The sequence below is a fragment of the Sprattus sprattus genome (assembly GCF_963457725.1).
Source record: "Sprattus sprattus genome assembly, chromosome: 1".
Lineage (NCBI taxonomy): Eukaryota > Metazoa > Chordata > Actinopteri > Clupeiformes > Clupeidae > Sprattus > Sprattus sprattus.
Genome location: NC_137920.1, coordinates 34,176,451 through 34,201,441, shown reverse-complemented (window position 1 = coordinate 34,201,441; position 24,991 = coordinate 34,176,451). Strand labels below are relative to the sequence as shown.

General features: G+C 45.1%; 1 protein-coding gene across 1 annotated transcript in view; it reads left to right on the top strand.

Moving 5' to 3' along the window:
- cacna1ib (calcium voltage-gated channel subunit alpha1 Ib) overlaps positions 1-24,991 on the top strand; it is a gene marked incomplete at its 3' end in the record, with an annotated part of 148,468 nt that overhangs the window by 23,629 nt on the left and 99,848 nt on the right. Inside the window, 2 exon segments of the mRNA XM_080843756.1 lie at positions 20,796-20,910; positions 23,761-23,894. Coding sequence (XP_080699882.1) covers positions 20,796-20,910; positions 23,761-23,894 — 249 coding nt within the window.

The window sequence follows — 24,991 nt, the reverse complement described above, 5'->3', positions numbered from 1 at the left end:
TACATTACCCACAAAATCAGCTTGGTGGAAAAGGAAAACAGGCCCCTGGGTGGGTGGGGACCACCTGCTCAACCAAATCAAAGAAACCACACAGTGGCAACAGTGAACAGAACAAAGCGGAACATGACGCAGAGCTCAGATTAAGGCTCCAAATCCAGATCTTAACCAGAGGGGGTCGCCTGGGCTGGCATCCCTGTTGGCAAAAGCAAATTGTTCATAGGTGGCACAATGCCATCTGTCTCTGTCCAAGCCTTGAGCTTGTCCAGTCAAGGGTACAAAGACCAGCCTGCAGCAGCAGGAATCTATCAAAGCTGATCCAGAAAAAACTGCCGTCAGGTTATTGGTCATGATGAATGATCAGAGCAACAGAACAAGAACAACATAACTATTGTTAGGAAACGAAATCTGCATCTGTCATGGACGGCTAAACATAAATAAGCTTTTTAAGATGAAACGATACGAGTAGCCGTAAACAAAGGAGTACTGTATGAAAGTCAAATTCTGGAGTGCTGTGAGGCGAGCACAGACGAAAGCTAAAAAAGGTACAAACCGAACAGGGAAAAAACCCTTCAAGGAAGCCCAGCGTAAAGCCTGTCATGCGTCAGAAGACCTGACTAAGACAGCAGTGAACCCCACAACCGAGTTCAAAAGAAAAGAAGTTCAAAGGGGTCTACAGGTGTGGGTCGCTGAACTGCTGGGGCTCTGTGCCAAACCCTGAGGATGGCTCAGAGAGAGCGACAGGTGGCACGTCAAAGAAACGCTTTTTTGACCAAATCAGTCTTACTTGTACACAGGCACAAGTGACAGAGTGTTGCGATAGTACAAGTGAATTAATTATGCCAGAACTTTTGAAAAGATGATTGGACAACTTGGGTAGAAAGGCTGCTTAAGTAACATTAGCTGGAATTAATGTCAATCAAAGCCTATATAGAGAGTATATATAGAAATCATACAGTGCTAATGTACACCGTGTCTCACAGCCATCTTTGTAGCTGTGACTTATTTATAACTTTATAAACGTTGAAAAAGCGGGAAAAAAAGTAAACAAATTGTTTTGGCTCAGTTTGTGTAACGTTTTCAAAGCCAAATCAAAGACAGCACATAGGGTGAGAAGGAAATCTGTAATTACAGTGCAGGTCACACACACACACACACACACACACACACACACACACACACACACACGCAGAAGTGACATATCAGCATGACTCGATGACTCAATGATGCTCATTCAGCCTCTCTAGATATGTTCCATCTCTGGACTGACAGTCCGTTATTATCGCTGCTGAAACATCTGCTGTTTAGTAAATCACAGCATTAGCTGGCATTCAAACAGCAGGATCGTGTCAGTTGTAGTAAATCTTCTCATCAGTTCAGTCTGACAGTGTTGAAGACCACCCACTCGGTGGCCGAGACTCTGTTGACATGTCGTGCTTCACAGTATTGAAGACATGGCCCTTGAATGCAGAGGACATCATCCATATACAAATTCAGAAACATACATATTTAGATTTACATATACATATACATATACATATCGAGTACATATACATATACATATACATATACATATACATATTGTAACAGGTTGCAGGGTGGGCAGTGCAGTAACTGAGGAATCAGGTCACAACTGGCAGTAAAAAGAGGGTTTTTAATAAAGTTTGTCACTCAAAACAGGTACAACTCAGGGGTTTCCATAAACTCAGGCAAAGGATCCTTCAACACAACTTAAAAGTCCAAAACACAAAATGTTCTTGATCCCTCTTCTTGCAGGGTTTTCCTAATAAACATAAACTTAAACTACTTTCCTTGTAGTCGGTTGCCAGTGGGTCTGTCCAGGCGGTTTCCGGCTTGGGGCTATCCTTCCCCCTTCCGGTTGTGGCCTAGTAAGCGCTTCACTAAGCGCTTCCATGCACGCTCCCAACGCACATCAGGTGCGCTCTGCTCTCTCTGGCTCTCCCCCACACAACAGGCTCCACCTGCCTTATCTGCTCCTGCAATTAAGCACCTACACCTGGGTGCCTGCTGCATTCTGGGGCCTGTAGTCATTGGACCGGCGGCCATCTTGTGGTGTAGCAGCCAGTCCTCCCGGGAAATGCCACACCCCACTATAAGCTGGCCCACCGTGATGCCACACATCCTTCTCCCCGAACCTGACGCCCTCGGCAGGATAAAATCAGTCCAAAAGGCATCACAGTGGGACAGGTCATCTGCTTCTCCAATGCGCCATCCTGGCCTGTGAACGACAGAGACATTAAACAGATGGTGGTTTGGAACCCATCTACTCACCCTGCTGTTTGTCTCTTTTTCACCCCGTTTCTTATTCTTCTCCTTTGGTGCACTGTCCTCTGGGTCATCTGCCTCAACCCCGTTGTGGTTTTCCCCCAACTCTTCTTTAGCAGGGGCTGCCTCGGCAGCAGACTGGGCTTGAGCTTCCTTGTTAGCTGGTGTGACTTCTTCTGAGTCATCAGAGTCCCCTTCACCTGCTTCGCTCTTATCAGGATTATCTTCATCCTCAAGCTCTTCCTTAGCATCTTCATCATCAACCTCTTTATCACCATCACCCACGTCTTCTTCATCACCGTCGTCTTCACCCTCGTCATCACCTTTGTCTTCATCATCTCCAACATCACCTTCTTCATCACTGACATCATGGTCCTCATAGACATCATCATCTTCGTTGACATCTAGGACCACCTGCGCTTTGAACGCCTCTGCTGGACGCTTCCCTGTGGCGGTCAGCTCGGTAAACGCTCCAGCGCTGCGCATCTTGGCTAGCCTCTCCTCGGCTCTCGCACACAACTCACCAGACCAGGCGTTCTTCTTAGCAGCCTCCTGTAGGTCAGCTTCAGTTGGATTGTCCTTCAGCCGCATCTGCAGTAAGGCTCTACTGGTCTCAAGCTGGGCCACCTGGCTCTCCATCAGCATCCTCACCAGTTCCTCCATTTTCTGTTTGGTGCTCCTTTGCGTGAAGTATGTACTCCTGTATGTCCTCTTAAAAGTTGAGACAAACCTTCACCGTCTTCTCTGCCACTCGTCCACACTTAAGCCCGTGTTGTCCCTGCCCGCATTCTCCACCATGTGTAACAGGTTGCAGGGTGGGCAGTGCAGTAACTGAGGAATCAGGTCACAACTGGCAGTAAAAAGAGGGTTTTTAATCAAGTTTGTCACTCAAAACAGGTACAACTCAGGGGTTTCCATAAACTCAGGCAAAGGATCCTTCAACACAACTTAAAAGTCCAAAACACAAAATGTTCTTGATCCCTCTTCTTGCAGGGTTTTCCTAATAAACATAAACTTAAACTACTTTCCTTGTAGTCGGTTGCCAGTGGGTCTGTCCAGGCGGTTTCCGGCTTGGGGCTATCCTTCCCCCTTCCGGTTGTGGCCTAGTAAGCGCTTCACTAAGCGCTTCCATGCACGCTCCCAACGCACATCAGGTGCGCTCTGCTCTCTCTGGCTCTCCCCCACACAACAGGCTCCACCTGCCTTATCTGCTCCTGCAATTAAGCACCTACACCTGGGTGCCTGCTGCATTCTGGGGCCTGTAGTCATTGGACCGGCGGCCATCTTGTGGTGTAGCAGCCAGTCCTCCCGGGAAATGCCACACCCCACTATAAGCTGGCCCACCGTGATGCCACAATATACATATACATATACATATACATATACATATACACTGTACACATACACAAACACATACACATACACATACAAATACTGCAACATACATATTTTGATTTACATATGCGTACATAGATATAGACATAGACACTTACAGCATATCATGTTTTATTTGTTCTCTATGGAAACATATTCAAACACATTAATATATGCGCATACACATGCATTAACATACCCGAAAATATACCCATAAACCATGTTTTTTCTGTACCCTGTCGAAATAATTGTACATGGCCACACAGACTCTCAATCCCATTAAGATACACAATCGCTGTTGGAAATGGGTTTCAGCATTCAAGCATATGTCCATGCTCTCTTTAACATGGTGTTGCGTAGCTCCCTGCAACACTCTGTGGTACCATTGCATTAGGTGGCAGTGGCACCTCATTACCTGTGACCAGATTGTATATGTCTCTGTTTGTTGCCATGCCTTTTACCATTAGCATGCAAATTCTCTTTGCTTTTCAGCCGATTGCTGGGTTGAGCTCTCAAGAACATTTCCAGGCTCATTGTTTCTGTCCAATCATGGAGTGGAAGTGGATGGGTACCTCTGCCTAGGTTTCTCCAGCTCTGAGAAGAGGCTACTCATTATGTTGAAGTACAGCCTCAGATACCCCTGACAGGTAGACTTGCTAGTACTGGCCTTGAGGGGCTTATGGATCAATGATTTTAGTTCACAGAGATGAAAGCTGCTCATAATGATCTGGCGGCTTGTTACTTTTAAGACTAGAGAGGCACTCAGACCAGCCCCGGGGCCCCTCAGGTAAGAAGCTCCCACTGTTTTAGGGTTCCACTCCACACAGGCACTATATTTCACCGCACAATTGCATGGCAGTGTTTGGATCCTCTCGATTAAAATTTTTACGAGTCTTTATTATAAAGTGTGTGAAATCTCCACACAGTAGTTGGTATTACACAGGGCTGTTTTTCACTAAATGAAACACACCAAAGACACGTAACACGCATTACTACCTTTAGAAATAGCTGTCCCATCCCCTGCACACGGGGAGTTTACACAGCCTGATTTAATATCGCTAGGGAGTGTTGGGGATGTTTTACTGTGTGCACACACACACATACACACACACACACACACACACCCACACACACAGATATACACACAGATATACTCACACACATACACACACATGCATACACAGATACACACACACACACACACACACACACACACACACACAGTCAGTCATACACACATACCCTCTTGCACAGAGGCAAGGGGATCCACACAGAGGCAAGGGGATTTCCTCCTGAGTGTTTTGCTTTCCCTTGTCACCTCAAGAGCAGCGAGGCAGTGACTGCTCTGCCCCCAGGGCAATGCTGCTCCCCTGGCTCTTCTGGAACATTCTGTTGGATAGAGGAGAATATGAGATGGCAGGTAAAAGAATGGGTTTTAAGTGAAAAAAATGGCAAACCTGGCTACCTAGTAGCAGAGCAAGGGAGAGAGAGAGAGAGAGAGAGAGAGAGAGAGAGAGAGAGAGAGAGAGAGAGAAATAAAGAATAGCTGTCAGGGAAAAGATTTTAACAAGGCGACCACAAATTGTAATTCACACACATATTTTTATGCATATACAGTATCTCAGCTTATTATCAGCAGCGTTTCCTTAAAACTGAAATGATGTTCATTGATGCAGATCAGTTGTCAGTCGATGTGACCAACTCAGCTATATCCATTGGGCCAATTCAGTCAACCAGCTATGACTCCGTATTCTCTCTGTCTTTCTCGGTCTCTCTCTCTCTCTCTCTCTCTCTCTCTCTCTCTCTCTCTACCTCCTCAGGGTATCAGGCCATTTATTTCCGATATCTCATTCTGTCTGGCCATCCCTGTGGGCCTCCGCATTGACTTGCCTTGGAGCCTCAGTATCGTCCTCATTTGTCCCAATTAGTCTGCCCCTGTAAAGTCCAGCCTCCCTCTCCAGCCTCCGCCGCCTCTCAGCCCACCACAGAGCCTCACCCTCTGCCACTCCCCATGAGGGACACAGAAAGTGGTTGTGTAGGTGTAAGCCAGGCTGGACGACCTGGCTGCCAAGATGCGTTCACCCATCCAGGTATTTTTGGGATCAGTGAGAAAGGCTTGAACTTTAATACGTATTTTCATCACAGGATCCACCCAAAACAAATGTACTCGTAGAGTTTCTCTCACTGCAAAGGCAATGGCAAAATAATTGATTCATCCAAAAGAGAACAGAATTGACAGAGCGCATGATCAATCAATCCAACAGTCAGATATTATTACAACAAAATAGCATGTTAATAAAACATAATATTGTATTGTTTCTCTTCAAAGGAAAGATAGCACTTCTGACAGTTAGTTACTCTACATTTTGTCTGTGTGTGAGCATGTCTGAGTGCATGTGTGTGTGAATTGGTGTGTGTTTTGGAGTGTGTTGGTGTGTGTTTTGAATGTGTTGGTGTACGTTTTGAAGTGTGTTGGTGTGTGTTTTAGGAGTGAGTTCTTGTGTGTTTTAGGAGTGTGTTGGTGTGTGTTTTAGGAGTGAGTTGGTGTGTGTTTTAGGAGTGAGTTGGTGTGTGTTTTAGGAGTGTGTTGGTGTGTGTTTTTAAGTGTGTTGGTGTGTGTTTTAGAGTTTTGGTGTGTGTTTTAGGAGTGTGTTGGTGTGTGTTTTTAAGTGTGTTGGTGTGTGTTTTAGGAGTGTGTTGGTGTGTGTTTTTAAGTGTGTTGGTGTGTGTTTTAGGAGTGTGGTGGTGTGTGTTTTTAAGTGTGTTGGTGTGTGTTTTGAAGTGTGTTGGTGTGTGTTTTGGAGTGAGTGCTCATGTGCACTCCGGTGGCCAGCGGGTCAAATGTTTCTTTTATCTTGTCCTCGGTGGTCTTCAGAGACACACGCGTGCCTCGATCAGAGGAGGCACAAAAGAGAGGCGCGATGACAGGGCTGTGTGGGACGAGAGACAAACAAAGGAAACAGGGGTGAACAGCGGGGTCCCGGAGATCTAAGCTTTCCGTGTCAAAGTACCAGCGGCCATTCAAAACACAGGGCTGCCAGGGCCAGCCACTGCGGTGATTACAGAAGGCTCCGGCCTCACCAATTACACAAAAGGGCCCATTTAAAAGGGTTCACACAAATCCCATTTAGAGAGACACAGGGAACAGGCCCATTGTGTAATCAGCCAAAGCTGTGATGAAAATGTAGATGCAGTTTCTTTCTCCTGAAATTGTATAACCATCTGCTCGATTTATGTCTGTGTGTCTGTTTCGTCTTTCTATCCATCATCCATCATCCATCCCTTCTTTCCTATGTTCCTTTCATCGATTCTTCTGCCCATCCATCTGACTCTTCCAGCTCTTCTGTCAGCATCTGTCTGTGTCTGTCTAACATCATGGAGGGATTGGCTGTAGTACTGCACACTGTCAAGCAAGTGCATGCACATAGAGGAAGGACTTAACACAAAACACACACACACACATATAAACACACACACACACACACACACACACACACATAGCACACACACACAAACATTTTACAGCTGAACATATTTGCTGACTTCAGGCCCTGAGTATATGGTGCAGTGCACAATGGGACCCAAATTGAGGACTGAAGGGGAGATATAATGTGTAGCTGGGGAGACAGATGCAGCAATGGAAGCTTAAACTGCTGTCACTATCTCCGAGACACAACATTAGCTGTCAGCACTTTCACTATCACTCTTCAAATCTCCATTCCCTCTCCCTCATCACACGTTTCTCTTTTCCACCCCTCCTTCCCAGCCCATATACTTCCATAAGCACACACTTTCTCCTCCTGCCGTGACTGTATGAATATTCACTTTTTCTGGAGAGTGGTTGTATATCTCATAGGCTACCTACCCAAGGTCAGTCTCCTTATCAACCTGGCCTCAGCCTTCCAGGATTTCAGGATTAGTCAGTTAGCTAAGCTGCTAAGTAACTGCTGTACATGCCATAAGCGCTGGAACTTCGTGGCTAGTGGCACCTCCTGGGGCTCCAATTACTCTCCTACCGCTGGAGGAGGGAGAGGAGGGCTGGGGAGGTCAAGCTTGCTTTTAGCCGCTAGTTGAGTGAGGCAGTAGGCTACGACAGCAGCGAGAGCTGTGGGTGGCTATCGGTTATTTACGGCGTAACTCTGCAAAGTGGTGGTTAAATGTTTTCTCTTATTAATATGCTAGCATGCGGATAATTACTGTGTTCATAAACCGTAGTCTTTCATTATTTTTTTCAGGTTTGGAAATAGCTAGGTTCTAAAGTATTGCCAATTAATTTTAAAGACTGATAGGTAGACATGCATGCTCCAGTGTTACTGGAGAATGTACACAAACAGAGGACTCTCAGTCCACCCACTGGGTTAATGGAGAACCCTGCGCAGACTTCAGGAACATATTTCATCAACATCACAACCAATGTCTGAATCTGGTATGTGTGTCTTACATTTTGAATGGCAGTGCCTTAAAAAGGCATGCAAGTGTTCAAGGTATGATCAAGGTGTCATGAAAGTGAACTGTGTGTGAAATGCAAAAACTCAGGGAGAGGCTGAGAATTAGTGGATTGTTTTACAAATTTGGGTTGCGTGACGGACTGAGCCTCTGGTTGCCTTGTGCACCAGCGGTCACTAATACGGGGCTGGAGTGTGCTGTTCATGTAAGACTGTGTGTAAATTCTAATACAGAGTTAGGTTTATATTTTGATTATTTTTTTGTGTGAATAATTTCAAGTCAGGATTTTCATTCAACGTATGAATCTTAGTCTCCTCTGGCGTAAACCTCTTCATTTGCAACCAGAAATGTGTATTTTTCTCCATTGTTAACCAATTACGGAGCTCTGTACCCCGCAAACAGGGAACGTCCCCAGGACGTTAACAGGACATTGCCAAGGTTCCCAATCGTCCCCAATTGGTCCCCGCCACAACGTTCGCTAGAGGACGTTACCAGAAAGTTTTTGACGTTTGTAGCAAGTCTACGTTTGGTCCTTCTGTGACGTTCGCATGAGTCTTAAATCGGACTTTAAGGGAACATTATAATTTGGTCTCTCAGCACACGTCCCCAGGACGTCCTTCAAAAACGTCCCCGTTACCTTAACCTGTGGTCCTCATGCGTGACGTTCGCATGAGCCTTAAAACAGACTTTTAGGGGAATGTTACGGCCCTACTAATCAGGCCAGGGGCTCCGCCCCTTTATTGTGTTACGGCTGTGCCTTATTCATCCTGCAGGTGTGAGTGCTGAACCAAATGGGCTGGCCTATAAGAGGCTGGTGTTTCCTATGGACGCTCTCTCTTGCTCTGCTCTGGGTTTCTGCGTTGCCGTTCCAAGGTTGGATTGTTCCAGTGGTGAGAGCCTGGTGTAGACGTCCAACCAAGGAACTCCTCCGGGAACACTTCCTCCGTCCTCGTCGCGTTTATACACTTTTGTTTGTTACTTGTTTGTTTACCCCTAGACATCTTGCACGACACTTTCATTTTAATACATATACTGATTGTTTATATTATGTAAATAAAACCCTTTTAATTATAACTACGGTGTGGTCGACCCATTCAGGTCTGCCTTGAGCCAGGCAGGCGTGACAGGAACCATATAATTTTGTCTGTCAGCACACGTCCCCAGGACGTCCTTTAAAAACGTCCCCGTAACCTTTACCTGCAGGTCCTCTGCGTGACGTTCGCATGAGCCTTAAAACGGACTATTAGGGAACCTTATAATTTGGTCTGTTAGCACAAGTCCCCAGGACGTCCTTTAAAAAACGTCCCCATAACCTTTACCTGGCTGCAGGTCCTCTGCGGGACGTTCACATGAGCCTTAAAACGGACTTTTAGGGAATGTTCTTATTTGGTCTCTCAGCATACGTCCCCAGGACGTCCTTCAAAAACGTCCCCATTACCTTTACCTGTGGTCCACTGCGGGACGTTCGCATGAGCCTTAAAGAAGACTTTTAGGGAACGATCTTATTTGGTCTCTCAGCATACGTCCCCAGGACGTCCTTTAAAAACGTCCCCGTAACCTTTACCTGTGGTCCTCTGTGGGACGTTCGCATTCGGTCCTTCTTAAACGTCCCCTTGACGTCCTCTGATGGTCCTCTCTGAGGTTCCGCTAGAGAAAAATGTTTTTCATTTGCCCGACATTTTAATGATAAGCCGGGCAAATATCTATTTCTGCTCCTATTGAAGAAAACTGACGGCCTGCGTAGCTTAAATTATAACATAATCAGGTAGTTTAGAAAGCAACATGTTTATTTTCCTTAGTTTACAATGGGAAACAAAAACATTAATGTCTGATGAGCGTCAATAAGTGGCCTTTAATCGCAACCTGCTGTGGCGTTAAAATGAGCGCTGCAACATGGTCATTGCTCTGTTCAATGAGAGAAGAGATTCTTAAATTATACGACCCTCTTGTGAATCCTTTGCGTCGCCTTTTCGCAATGCTAACAGAACATTTTACTGTGACTATCAATTACCTCGCACCTTAGCCAAGAGAACTTGTCACTCCATAACGACAGAAACGCCCGACATTTCGGCTTTTTTCTCTGGTGAAGCTGTTCGAACATCTAGGGCTTCAGGTAGGCTATTCAGTGTTTGGAAATTTCACTTTCTACATGAATTAATTCAGTTCATTGTCCATAATTCAAAATTTTGAACTAAGTTCACAGCTCCAATTTTCAATATGCTGCGAGTGCGAGCTATAATTTTTCCAAATCTCTGACTCCCGGCTCGAACTTCAGGGCGCTCACGCACAGGCATAGACAGTAGGCTATAATACAATTCAGACTCAACGCTACAGGTATTACAGGTTCATCCTCGTCAAAAGGTTTACCCTCATCAGTTGAGTTTGGCCTCTGAAAAAAAGCTTTTAAGGCTAGTCTGCTTGGCCATGTTGGATACTTGTCACTCAGTTCGCTCCTCGTTTGAAACCGAGGGTTTGCGCTTTATTTAAAATGCAGCATGCGTGTTGTTAAATAACTTTCTAACGGCAGATTAGCCTGTTCCTTTAAAACATAATAAGGGCAGTGCACGTTTGCTTTATAGGCCTAAATATTAGGATTGTTGTCAAATCCAGATTGTGTTTGCGAGACGGGATTTTTAAGAAATTCCAATCAGACAATTTGATCGGTAAGCTCTAGCCTACGTTCTGTTGCAGCATATTTGAAGGCCTGCGGAAAGCTCAATGTTAAAGCTAGACACTTAATAGACCTTCCTATGTATGCATTGTATTGGAATCATGCAGATATTACATTTATAGCACAGATCAGTAGAGAAGCATTCATATTTATTTTATTTCATCATTCTTAGTTTGGCTAGTTATTCTGCCTCCCTGCCCGCACGTCCGTAACCTGCCATGGATGTTAATTAAAAAAGGAATCATTAAGGAAAACCCTCAATGCGTAGTGACTGAGATCGCTACAATATGCTTTTACTCAAACCCTCGGAAAAAAATGACTAAGTTTGTTGGCTGTCTCACACTGTGATAAACTTGTTAAAGTGACACAATAGTAATCAGACAGTGTTAGTACAGTAGGTAGAGATGTGGTTTAGTAATAGGAAGGTTTACGGTTCAATTCCCATGTCTGTAATCAAGTTTGTAAGCGTGTGTGTCTGTGTGTGTGTCTATGCGTATCATATGAAATGTGTTATATAAATGAACTTCAACTTGTGTGTGTGTGCGCCCTGTAAGCAAAATGATGGCTCCGCGATCTATTATTATTTAATTTTCTTCATTTAGCTCAGCAAAAACGGTCGTGCCTGCTACGTCCGCGGTGCGTCCTTGAATAACGTCCCCAGGACGTCTAAAACATGTTTCCCAGATGTCACCACAATGCCCTCAGGACGTTCTTGCAACTTCCTGCAGAACGTCCCCAGGACCTATAGAAACACGTTCCCCAGACGTAACCACAATGCCCTCGGGAGGTGCTTGCAACGTCCTGCATAACGTCCCCAGGACCTATAGAAAACGTTTCCCAGTCGTCACCGCAACGTCCTCGGGACGGTCTTGGAACGTCATGCAAAACGTCCTTGAGTTGTCAAGGGAACCATACACTTTACGTTTTTAGAACGTTCAGAGAGACCATTACAGGACGTCGAGGGGACGTAATTTTGCTTACAGGGTATGTACGTTTATAAGGTATGGTTGAATCATTATGATTGACTGATAAAGAATGACTTGATCGCCACACTCACTTACAACTAATTTATGTTTGAGTGTGATCTGCCCTGTGTCAGTGAAATAAGCAAATATTAGTATCCCCATGTTTTCACCCAGGTTAAGCTAATTTGCGATGGTCATTGCCCTTTCTCTGATCATTATGTTCATCCAAACAGTCTGACAGTCCCATTCTTGCCTTCATCTTTAATTTGAGATCTTTTTGAGCCAACGTAAAAACACATCCATACCACAAACTGTTGTTTTTCTTCATGGTTTCAAGTACATTTTTTTTTCACACTCCTTTAAACCCAGAAATGGTTGCCACAGCAACAGGGCTTCATCTTGTCTTGAGGAATCCTTGCAGTCTTCTGCTCAGCAGTTGGAAGGCTTGTGTGGTATGTCTTCATGTGTGTGTGTGTGTGTGTGTGTGTGTGTGTGTGTGTGTGTATGTGTGTGTGTCTGAGGTATGTCTGTGTTTGTGAGAGTGTGTGCACGCATGTGTGCGTGTTTGTAGGGTGCTATTACAGTTTTGCACACTGTTGCTTGTTAATTAGGCCTGATTCAAGGGACTCATTCATTCATCACAATACACACTCTGGTAGCCAAGCGTACCAACTAACACTGTTTTCATGTGAACACACAGTTGCTAGCGCTCAAAGTGAAAGCGTATACAATGTTATATAAAATCATTTCTATGGGTAAGTAGATCCACAAAAAGCCCCACTATTTGCTTCTGACTCTGGCAGTGTATTATCCACATTGTAAAAAGAGAAAAATAATCACTGGCAATAAGTCTGGTCATTCATAATGGAAGCCCATAAGATATGTTAACACCAGTGGCGGTCCGTGCATTTCACGACTGGGCCTTCAGCGATGTCCTACACGATGTTAAACTGAGTCAATCCACCTCCTAATACCATCATTATGACGCCATGGCTCTCGAACCATTATATTTAGGCTATACAGACAGGCAGTATAAGTGAGCATTGCATCACCTTAACATAGTCGAGTACAACAGACTTTATAAATATTTCCGGAGCATTTAAAATCAATACACCCGTATTAACAATACATTAAGAGTAGTAAACTCTCAGTTATATGATCGCTTGGATATTACTGTCACAACTTAAAAATAAAAGGCGATTTTCAGGGATTAGTCTACAAAGTTTTATTAAGTCCACCGAAAGCTTTAACAAGTTTGTCCACTAAACATCGCATTGTCCCACCTGCAAAGCAGTTTCATTAAACTTCCCATCCTCACCATATCCAGTTTTTCTTGAAAGTTCCGTCTTGAAAATGGCGTTGTAATTGTATCAAAAACTGGAATTATCAAGTTGGTGTAAACTAGTTAATTTGAGTTGGTTAATGTAATTATATTTAGTCTTACCAATTGAAACAACTAGCATAATAAGCATTGAAACCGATGTACGTCGTTTTCACATTAGCCAGCTAAACTGAGCACTGAAGCGCTGCACTGGTCTGCCTCAGTATCCAATCAAAGGACGGTCGTTTACGTGTCACGTTCAACACGAGGAAAGAAATCTTCCGGGCCTTCTAGAAGGCCCAGTGTCGCCAACTCGAAATCTGATTGGTTGTCACAACTGTCTGTTTCAGTTCATTCAACTTAAATGAACTGAAACAGCCAGTTGTGATAACCAATCAGATGTACACGGGCCTTCAATGTGAATTCTGAAGGCCTCAGGGAAGATTTCTGTTCTCGGGGAAGAGCGTAGCAACACATGATAGCTGAAATATGATTGGATGAAAGCTCTAACATAAATTAACTACGCTGGAAGTTATGCAATGAAGATAATGGACTATAGGGAATAATTGAATAGATATTTATGAAAAGAAAATATTAAAATTAAATGTATTTTATTACATTTATTTTCTGATGATGTTTAGGCCAGCAGAGAAGGCCTTGAAGGCCCTGACGGACCACCACTGGTTAACACTGACTACAGCATCTGGTGCCTGGAATTATTTTCAAAATGCATTTATTTCAAACCAGCTGTCAAAACATTGTATTGGCCTTTTTCATCAGCTAGGGTTTGCATTGGTAAAAAATAACAGGAGCGAGATATGATATGATCTTCCTCGCTCTGACTCTCTGGCAGAGGCGGTGGTGTAAAACAGGTCCACGTCCGTCAGCCACCGAAGCAGCCACAGTTAAACGTGCGATCGCTGCCCCCACAGCAGCAGCAGCTGCAGCAGCAATAGCCTCATCAGTGTTGGCAGCAGGGTCTGTGAATCAGTAATGACCATTCCCCCCCCCCATCCAGGCGCGGCTATCTCCGACAGACCCCAGACAGCTTGGAGGTGCTGACCTTCGCTGCGGACTTCTGGAGGCGCCCCGCTGAGGGTGCCGAAGACCCGGCTCGGCCAGACTTTCCGCCTGGGGTGGTGACTCATTTGAGTCAATTGCGCACTGTTGCATTCCGGGAACTTTGATATTACTGGCCGCTGCCCGGCACTCAACGGGGGGTGCGGCAGCTGCTGTTTCATAAACAGCAGCACCAGCGACATCACCGCACCCCACACAACCACGTCCTCACGCCCACCAACCCCATCCCCGTCCCCTGCTAGGCTGCTGGCTGATCTCTGTTATGTCTTTGACACAGCACGCCATGGTGCCGTCCATTTAAGTTGACCTTAAACTCAGAGCACCGCGCACAACACAGTGTATGAGAGTTAATCTCCCCCAAGCAATGTGTTAAAGCAGGAGCTCCATATCTGCTTTAGAGCCCCATGTCACCTCTCTAGCCACAACTACTTCCAGTTTAATGTCCCTTCTGTTAAAGTCGATCCAACCCTCGAGTGCAGGGTTGCGTAGTCCACTGGGGTCCAAATTCAAGAGACCAGTGTCAAGTCATCAGTCTTTATTTGGCCGACAGCTGACCCAAGTGGCCATTACTCTAGTTCACCCCTCATCTTGCGCACTCAGTGGCACACTCCTGCTCCTGCTCCTGCTCCTGCTCCTGCTCCCAGTGCCCCAGCACTCCCCTGCTCCTGCTCCTGCTCCTGCTCCTGCTCCTGCTCCTAGTTCCACAGCGCTCCCCTGCTCCTGCTCCTGCTCCTGCTCCTGCTCCTAGTTCCCCAGCGCTCCCCTGCTCCTGGTCCTGCTCCTGCTCCTGGTCCTGGTCCTGCTCCTGCTCCTGCTCCTGCTCCTGCTCCTGCTCCTGCTCCTGCTCCTGCTCCTGCTCCTGCTCCTTCTCCTGCTCCTGCGCTCAGTGCCTCCTGGTCTGGGAACTGCTGTCAGTGGGTGTTAGGCAGCCATTTGTCTCCCACAGCCTTCTGGGTCCGGCGGCCTCAGCAAGGTCCAGCTACACTGGCGTCCCAATACCATCTGCTGTAGAGAGAGGAGGGAGAGAACTAAAAAAAGAAAGAGAAAGACAGAGAAAGATAGATTGGTTTTGATATGGCCCCTACACAGCCTAGAAGTTGACTCCTTTCCTTGATTTTTTTTGCCTGCCTTTGCCTGGCTTTATTTGAGAGACATTAGTGGTTCAATAGAGGAAGGTAATGGGCTATTAGCGGATAAGAGCAGGAAGGGGTCCCAGCTTGCGCTGACACAAGCACTACAGTTCAAGGCAGGATTAGAAGCCCACATTGACTCGATGCTTGGCTCTGTGAAACGCTATTGGAGCATACAGGCCCTATTTGCATGTTTATCGATTTAGCTTTAAGCACCTTTTTATTAGCATGCCAATAAATTAAGCCCTTCTTAAGAATAAAATAAACGGTCTATACTGGATAAAGACTATTTCAATTTTTTTTTCTGTTGTTATTCTTGCCCTTTAATTCAGTCAGCATGTTCAGAGTACACATTTGCAGAATTTGTGTGGAATGGTTTTAAATGATTAAGAAGTACATATACATGTACATACAAATATATATATATATATATATAAAAATACCTTTTCATTATGTTCTCCAAGAACCCTTCACCATTCTGTCAAGAATCAAGGACAGGGGAACACCATACGCAGGATTCTCTCCCCCCCCCCCCCCCCCCCCCCCCCCCTTTTATCCCCACCCACAGTGCAAGTACACCACACCATACTAAACAGTTTGTATAACACATAGCTTGTATAACTCTCGTACAGCATGTGGTTGTTGTTTCCAATCTGCTGTTTAGTAAACAGGCAAGGAGGGGGGTGGGGGTGGGGGAGTTAGTATGCCATCCAAGAGCTCGTTTGGACCAGGGCTGTGGAGAGCTAATGAAACTGGACGGCCATCAGAGGCTCTCGGGCCCCATGGTCGGCACCAGGCGCTCGAGTCACCCGCCGAATTAGCCATTATTTAATAGGCCCAGCTGTTGCCATGGAGATCAGAGAGGGCAAGAGCGTCTCTGTGGAAACCCCTGCTGCTGCTAAGGGTCTCGGCGTGACTCTTTGTGACTTTGCAGAAGAGCACAAAAGGTTATGGATTCACTCCGGATGGGTTCTTGAGCTGGGTGAGTGGTGGCAGATGCCAGGTCTCCGACGTGAATGAGATTCTCCTGCGCAGGGTTCCATGATGACAGTAAATGGGAGCCTCAGGTCTCTGAAGCCGTAGCAGTTTCTAGTGACATGTATTCTTTAGGGAGAGGAAATCCTGCGGGTGGAACTGTTCTTGTTTTAAAGACGTAACCCATTGCTGTAGTAGTGTCATCACTTAGGTCACTGTGTGTCTGCAGTCATGATTGTACCTTCTGTGTTGCAGCCCTTAGGCTGTGAATCAGTTAGAAATTCCATCTTTCCCTTACCACTGTCACTTCAAAATCTCATCGGAAGACTTACTTTTGCTCCTTAGCTTTTCAGTCCGTCTGATGTTTTTTGTCTTATAATGTTTTTGTGCTTTCACATTTAATTTCCTTTATTGTGTCACACCAATGTGTTTTTCTCACTTTCTCTTTCCCCAAGTTCTCGTTCTGGTATCTTAATGTCTTTACTCTCAACATTTTCCATCTCTTTTATCCAAACAGTATCCAAGCTCTATGGTACAGCTTATGTTGACCAGACCGTGATACACAAGAGATAATTTGTTTTCAGAGACGTAATTACTGCAAAGCCAGTGGGAGAGCGGCCACTTGAAACAATAGAGTGAACAGGCAGCCGTCACTGGATAAGCCTGCCATCAGTGTCTAGGGGATCTCCTCTGACTGGCTGACCGTTGTGCTCGCCTCCCAGCCGCTACAATGTCCCTGCCTCTGGGCTGTGTCTCTGCGTGCCTGCTTTTCACTGGCAGGTTAAAGAACCTCTCGAAGAGCGATCTCTCATCGTTTGGCCCGGCAGCGTTCCCTAATTAGACATCCATGTTCATCCCCCGGCTCACCGTAAATAAGCTAATGGACCCGCAGCCAGAGCTGTCACATCTCCGAGCCGCGAGAAAAATTGACGATAGCTGGGATTGACAGACTGCAGTCTTTCTCTCGTCTTTTCACTGTCTTTCCCTCACCCCTCAACCCCAATTTGGCTAGAATGTTTGAGTCACTGGAGAAACGAAAAATGTGCCAAAATGAAGGGGTTTACGATAAATCCATTGCAATTTCCTAATTGGAACAACGCCCAGTGACTGGGGTAAACTCCAGTGTCAACAGAGATTCATATCTATTTATCTAATCAGAATAGCGCTTAGCCTACTGACAGTTCTCTCAGCAGCAGACAGAAAATACTGTAAATTGTTTTTCACAGAGAGCCATTTTGTGTGGTGTTTTTTTTTCTCTCCTCAAACAAGGCCTGTCCTAGGGTCGAAATTAAATTGGCGGAGTTTAGCTTGAACCCCATTGTTAAAACTCAACTGAGAATGAATTAAAGCAAGTCATTTGAACAAGGGGCTCCAGTGATAAATTGCTTAGCCACTCGATTGGCCTGCAATGTATTCCTGGGTGCATTATAGTCTGAATATTGAAAGCCATGGAGGATTCATACAAATGCATTCATTTTTTAAATTAGGGTTTGTGGAGATATGGAAATAAGCCGGTAGAGAACTGATGTTAGGCGTGATGCTAGTGACCCTTCAGAGAAAGTAGAGCGAGAGAGAGATAAGGCAAAATGCACCAGATTTCTCAATAGTGATTCCACTAATGGACTCATTTTTCAAAGAGCTTCCTTTGTTATTGAGTTAGCACAATCAGCTGCCACAGTGGTCCCTTCCCTTAGATAGCTGCTCCATTTTCGCTGTAAGAGGGACACTTTAGGATACTTAGCAGTAGTGAAATACAGAATTAGCCCAGAGCTAAGCTTGCTAATCATACTATTTCGCCCCTCCTTTGAGTGAGATCTGAGGCCTACACATAACAGACTGAAGGATGAGGCTCTAATGTATGGCAGGAAGGCTGTGAGTCCTCTGATGCATGACCCGTGTGTACTGTATCTAATTGAAGTGGATGGGAAAAGCCCCCCCGTCGCTCTGTTCCAGCTTGACTGAAAGAGAGCCAGAAAGGATGCCAGCAAGAGTAGGTTGACTATAAGATAAAGATGAGGAGCCCTCACAGGGGACTCCCTTGGTGTCAGCTGCCACATCACTGCTAATGAGTCCTCCTGACTAGATAGCCGTGCACAATGTACTTAGGGGGGTACACTGTAAATGTATAGGGAAACCAGGAAATGGAGAGATTGGCCTTGGTCTACAGGGGAGATCCCACAGGGGTGTGAACACTGTCTCAGCGCGAGTCAGTAGCAGTGAGGGATGACTCTGGGTGTGATCATTGTTATGTGGATAGATAGATCTGATTTGGGGGATTTGCTGCAGAGTTCTGTGGCTACTGACTGCAGTCGATCTGGAATCCCCTCTTGAAAGCTGATCCACCACCGTGGTGGGGGGGGGGGGGCTGTTTGGTGAGCAGCAGCTTGCCATGCCAGGAACGCAGTAGTCTCGCAGGGCTCTACGTGACTGCAGCACTTCATGATGAGAGAACACCATCTGGAGACATTGAATTTTGACATTGGATTTTGACATCGAACAGCCCCTGAGAATAGCCAATGTTACTTGCATAGTAGCACCTGCTCTACATAGGCTTCCAGGCCTTCTGCAAGGGTTACTATGGCAATACTGAATAGACGCTGGAATTTAGGGTCTTGTGGAACTGTTTAAGGCACAAATACAAATTTTCTCCGTTGTATTTACTTCATATTTCAACTTCTGAGCAATACTTCTGAGTAATCGTTCAAGTTACATTTGAATACCATTAGAAGCCTTTACTCACTGACAATTGCTATACATTGGAGTCACATTTCATCACTGCTTTTGATCATTAGAGATTCATCTATTACCTTTGAGTTGCAAACATAATTCCATGCTAGTTGAACAGTGAATATAGTATATGCCATGAATGCTGAGTCAAAGCACGTTAGCACGCAGCTAATGTGACAGCGTCTCAACATAAACATTACTTTGAAGGAAATGGTCTGTGACTGTTTTTCCTGTCTCTCTCATGGGATTGAACATTACCCTTTTTCTGTCACAGAGCTAAATGAGTTCTGTCAGGCAGCTAAATGGAACTTGGATTGAGGACATTTCCACGTGATTGCTCTTGTTTCTGTCTTCAGAAGAAAATGATGTTGCCCAAATGTATCATTGGCGTATCTGGCGAGTGCATGTCGTATTTCAGTTCTGCATGAGTTCTGAGTGTTGTAGAGTGTTAGACCCAGTGTATGATGTAGGGATGGGTGGCAATTTTGGTGGCAATCACACTGGGTGCTAGCACTTAGAATTCTACGTTCACTTTGTTCATTCAGCAGATGCTTTAATGTGTGATCTCTGGATACTGAACCCTTCACCCTTTGCGGAACACTTTGCGGAAAGATTAAGCAATGGGAATTCCCGCTCCTTACTCCTGTCACTCAGAGATCCTCAGACTTGTTTGTTTTAAGCCATTTGTGGTAACCTACATGCACACTGTTACTGTTGTTACTCTGAAACTACGTACTTACTCTGAAACTACATAGGCCTACTAGTGCAGTTGCTCAAGGGATTAGCTCATTTGTGCTAACATATTGTGTGTTTTCTGTGGGTGCGCTCTACTATAACTATATTTCTGAGAGGAAGTGTCTAACAGTCTCAAATTCTTTAAATTCTTTAGGTTGCCTTTGAGTGCGACCAGTTTGTGACCTTTAAGCAGAGTGGCGCGATTCCATTTCAAAAAACATATCTTCCCTGCAGCCCTTCATGGTGGCAGTTCCGCAGCGGGAACACACATTAGAGCGTTCTAGAATAATCCGATGAGAATGATTCAGCCTCGTGGGCTGTTAAATTCCTCCTTATGTGTCGCCGCTCAGCCGAAGCGACGATGGCGGCCACCCTCAAACGTGCTTTCATTTCTTGTGTCACACTCGAGAGTGCAGACAGATCTTTCCCTCCCTTCCTCCCTCTCTCTCGCTCTCTCTTTCCATCTCTCTTAATGTCTGTCTCTGTGTTCACTTTATTTCTTTTTCTCATCTCTGCTTGAACATGAAGGCAAGGGATAAAAAAGGAAATTAAATTTCACCCTGAATTGTCCTTTTTAAAATTGGAATTGAAAATCATGAAAGAATTGTCTGCCTGAGCTTCTAGTTCTTTTCCCACTGTCATATTACGCTCCTTTTCAATCTTTGTTAAACTCAGAGAAAATCTTCTTCTCTTAAACTCTGCCACATTTACTCTTCTTTGCTTGCCATCAGGGTAATTCTTAATGCCCAATTACACCCCTCCCTTTCATGCTCTTCACGCGACGTGTTGATAGGCTGGAATTGTTTACGGCTATGACCGAGCCTGTCTGTTTGTTTCCCATTTACTGAGCCACGAACACTGGAGATTTTTGAGTGCACACGCAGAACAGACAGAAAAACACAAAAAGTATATTGAATTAGAATCACAACTTTTTAAAATTGTAATGCTTGCTCGCAATGCTTTTAGCAGTATTATCGATGTAATGTTGTTGGTATCAATGTCCTGGCTCATTTACTAAAGAGAAATGGTAGCGTACCTGTCTATAGCCATGTCATTATGTTTGCGAATGGCCTTAACCGTGAGTGCAGCACGTGGTTTGAGCGAGTGAGCATGATGGTGATCCTGCTCAACTGCGTGACCCTGGGGATGTACCAGCCCTGCGAGAACATCGACTGCTCCTCCGATCGCTGCCAAATACTACAGGTGAGCTACAGCTCCTTTTTGTCGCTTTGTGGGTTTGTTTTGTTGGTAATTTCTACCCTCCTGTTATCTGTTTTTGTCCCCATTTCTGAGTCATGTTGTGTATCTGTTAGAAGATGTGTGTCATGTTGTATGTCGGTTCTTGTTAGGATGAGAACTAGTAGTTGGACGTGTGTCTCCTCCTCCTCATCCTCCTCCTCCTCCTCAGTGACCACCAATGATAGTAACTTTTCTCTCTCTTATTGTGTTTGTTTCTCCCTCTCTTTGTGTTCTTCATCTCGGTATTTCAAACCAGAGATAATAAGAACTGATAACTGAAGATGCACCCTGTCACTGTGTGACATTGACTCCCAACACAGCATCTTAACATTCTCTGTGTGTTTGTGTATGTGTGTTTTCTTGTGTGTCCATTGAATCTGTACAGCATTGAATCATCCTTCTAAAAGCACAGTAGAGTATTTGTGTCTATCTGTATCTGTGTGTGTGTGTGTGTGTGTGTGTGTGTGTGTGTGTGTGTGAGTGTGTTGTTTTCTTCTGTCCTTGGTTCCAATGTACTTTCTTTTCTCGCCCAAGTGTCTTTTTGAGCCCACCTATTCACCTGCTCTCTTTCAGTAACATAAAACACCTTATACCTCTCTCTCTCTCTCTCTCTATCTCTCTATTTTCTCTCGCTCTCTCTCTCTTTTCTCTCTCTCTTGACTCATTCTCTCCTCTCATTCCTTTTTTATCTGTCCTTGCCTTGAATATCGAGCCACCTCTCGATCTGTTCCCTGTGTGACTCATTGGTGAGTGCATTGCCTTCTTCCTGTCAAGTGTTTTCTGAATGACACCTCTGGCTCAGTCGTGTCAATTGGCAGGCACCCTGCCTTTCCTCTGATACACTGTAAATGCCTCTTGAACAGCCATTGTTCAAAGTGTGTGTGTGTGTGTGTGTGTGTTTGTGTGTGACATGGGGTTTCTCATAGATTCTTGAGTGTTTAAATCAGCCTCTCCAGTTAAGGCGTGTCCTCTATGTTTTTCTTTGTGTGGCGCTCCGATGTGTTTGCTTTCTCGCTTGTTCTCGGAGACACACTCACAGCCACACATGCATGCGGTACACGCCCACAAAAACACATACACACACACACACACACACACACACACACACACACACACACACACACACACACACACACACACTTTCTGTTTTGTTTAAAACCATTCCAGACCCCACAGTCAGAAAAGGGTCAGCTCATCTTGCGACAAAAGCATCTGCTAAATGACTAAATGTCATCTGGTGACCCAGGGCACCACTAACCCCCAGCCCTTTACAGTACCCACCTATCTACCTACCTAATTTACTAGTGTATAGACATTTAATAGTGTCTTTTACCTGCAGCACAGATAGACAGTCAACACACGCAGCCATTCCACTGTTGTTGTTATTGTTTGTGGTTGATCGACTGTTTAGAGTCAATACATGGAATAATGAGGGCATTTATGACAGGTGTGTGATTTGTAAAACTTCAGTTGTATTGCAACTTCACCTGCCAATCTAAAAGCCACCATGTTGGACCCCGTCACACACACTGACAGACACAGTATACAGTATATATACAGTATATACATTCACATATAAAGTATATATACAGTATATTCATTCACATATACAGTATATACATTCATATACATACAGATATATCATCTTTGCTTGAGTCTGAAACTGGTAAAGTACTCAGTTGCAGTGAGTGCACTAGACTAAGTTCTGCCCCTGGAAGAAGAAAGGAAAAAGAAGAGGAAAATGGAAAAAGCAAAGTTCCACTCCAGTGGCTCGGCGCTCCTGAGCGGAGCGTTGGGCATGTGGGAGTGTTTTTGTTCCCCTGTGAGCAGATGCGCAAACACTCGCAAACCCCCTCTCTCTCTCTCTCACACACACTTCTTTTGAGGAAGACGCATTCTCCTGTGATGGGAGCTTTATCGTTTCACTCTGCCTGTTTTGCTGCTCTGCCTCTGTTTGCTACACTCCGCAGTGCACTTTTAAAAAAAATATATTTTTGCTTTTTTCTTATATTTTCCATTTTTGTTCACTGATGCTACTGTTTACATGAAAACATTTGTTTTGCTATCCATTTGCACTTCATCTTGCGTTCAGACAAATGGATTCCCCCTTTGCTAATGGAAGATTCACATGACACACACACACACACACACACACACACACACACACACACATTCCCACACACACACACACACACACACACACACACACACACACACATACACACAAATTCCCCCCCGCCCCCCCCCCCCCCCACACACACACACACAGACAAACACACACACACACACACACACACACACACACACACACACACACACACACACACACACACACACACACACACAGACCAATCACAGTCTAAAGAGATGCAGTGTGTCATAAATCCCCAATAAAAGAATGAGAATGAGAATCACAGAAGAGCTGAGTCAGTTGAGATTGTAATCAGTGGTTGTGATTGCGGCTCTGTGTTTATGATGGAGGCTGTGATTACATCTGAAGCGAGTCATATCTCGTCAGCATCCACGTTGGCATTAGGAAGCGATGGCTGCCGGGAGGAGGGTTGGATCTTCAGCTGACACCCTCTGTCTGTCTGTCTGTCTCTCTGTCTGTCTTTTGTTACCCTCATCTTTCTTTCTTTTTCCTTGTTCTGGCTTCTTCTTCTTGTTCTTTCTCGCGTATTTTCTGTGGGTCTTTTCACACTGTCCGATTGTATTTAAATATTAAATTATTTAAAACGTTCTCTCCCTCTCATTAGCTGCTCTTCTGCTTTTCCAAATATGGAACCTTTCCCTCTCTTCTTCTCTCCCCCTCAGTACTTTGATGCCTTCATCTACATCTTCTTCGCCGTGGAGATGGTGGTGAAAATGGTGGCGCTGGGCATCTTTGGGCGGCGGTGTTACCTGGGCGACACCTGGAACAGACTGGACTTCTTCATCGTCATGGCAGGGTAAGATGCTGTTGATGTCATAATTGTCCTTGTATTCCGTGTTGCCATTAGCAACAATCTGGCACATTGTGAGGCTTACACGTCGGCGGTTAGGAGCTTGATTTAGATTTCGTCTATAGGTTTGGGAGAAAATGTCCATCTTTGTACATATTTACATTCATTGTTTGTTACCATTGTTATGGTTCATCCATCATGTTCAGTGTTTTTCGGTTATAAAGTAAAAGTCGCACTAGGCTTTACTGTGGTGAAACCAACTTTGCGAATATCTAACACAACCTCACCATCACTAAACAACAATAATCCACTGAAGGCCGGTGTGTGTCATCATGTATCATTAAACTCAAGTGTAAGTGACCCACAGTGGCTGTTTTGATCATGACTATTTGACTATTGCATTGAGTAAAATGGCACCTCTCTCTCGCCTTGCTGGTCTATGCTTCATGACTGCTCCTTCTCCAGTTCTGTGTTATACTTCAATGACTCTGTCCCCGCTCTGTCCATCCTGCCCCTGGCCTGTGTGCGTATGTGTGTATGTGTGTGACGGTGTGTGTGTGTGTGTGACGGTGTGTATGTGTGTGTGACGGTGTGTATGTGTTTGAATGTTTGTATTTGTTTGACGGTGTGTATGTGTGTGACGGTGTGTAAATGTGTGCAACGGTGTGTATGTAGGTGAATGTGTGTATATGTGTGACGGTGTGCAGATCTTTGTGTGCCACTACTACTGTCGGTGTGGTGCAGGCTTGAATACAGAGCGTGGCGAGAGAAGGAGAAGACTGGAGCGCAGGGAGCTTTAAATGCTGCATGTGTTTCTATGGAGGCCCTCTGGCTGTGCAAGGCCAACTGCACTGTGAGTCGTTCTCGTGTGGCAACTGCTAACTCTGGATTACAGGTCTCTGATTCCCGCTGGAGTTGGGTCAGGGCCGTCTCAGATTCCTTGGCTTTCTGGTCTGGTGATGCGCACACTGCTCTTTCTCTTTTTTCAAAGCTTCCAAGGCCTCTTTTGCTCCCTTGGCTTGTTTGTTTGTTTTTTTGTGAAGAAGAAGAATCTGGCTACCTTGTTTTTCTGAACACCCTCTGAGCTGTTTCCTCTTCTCATC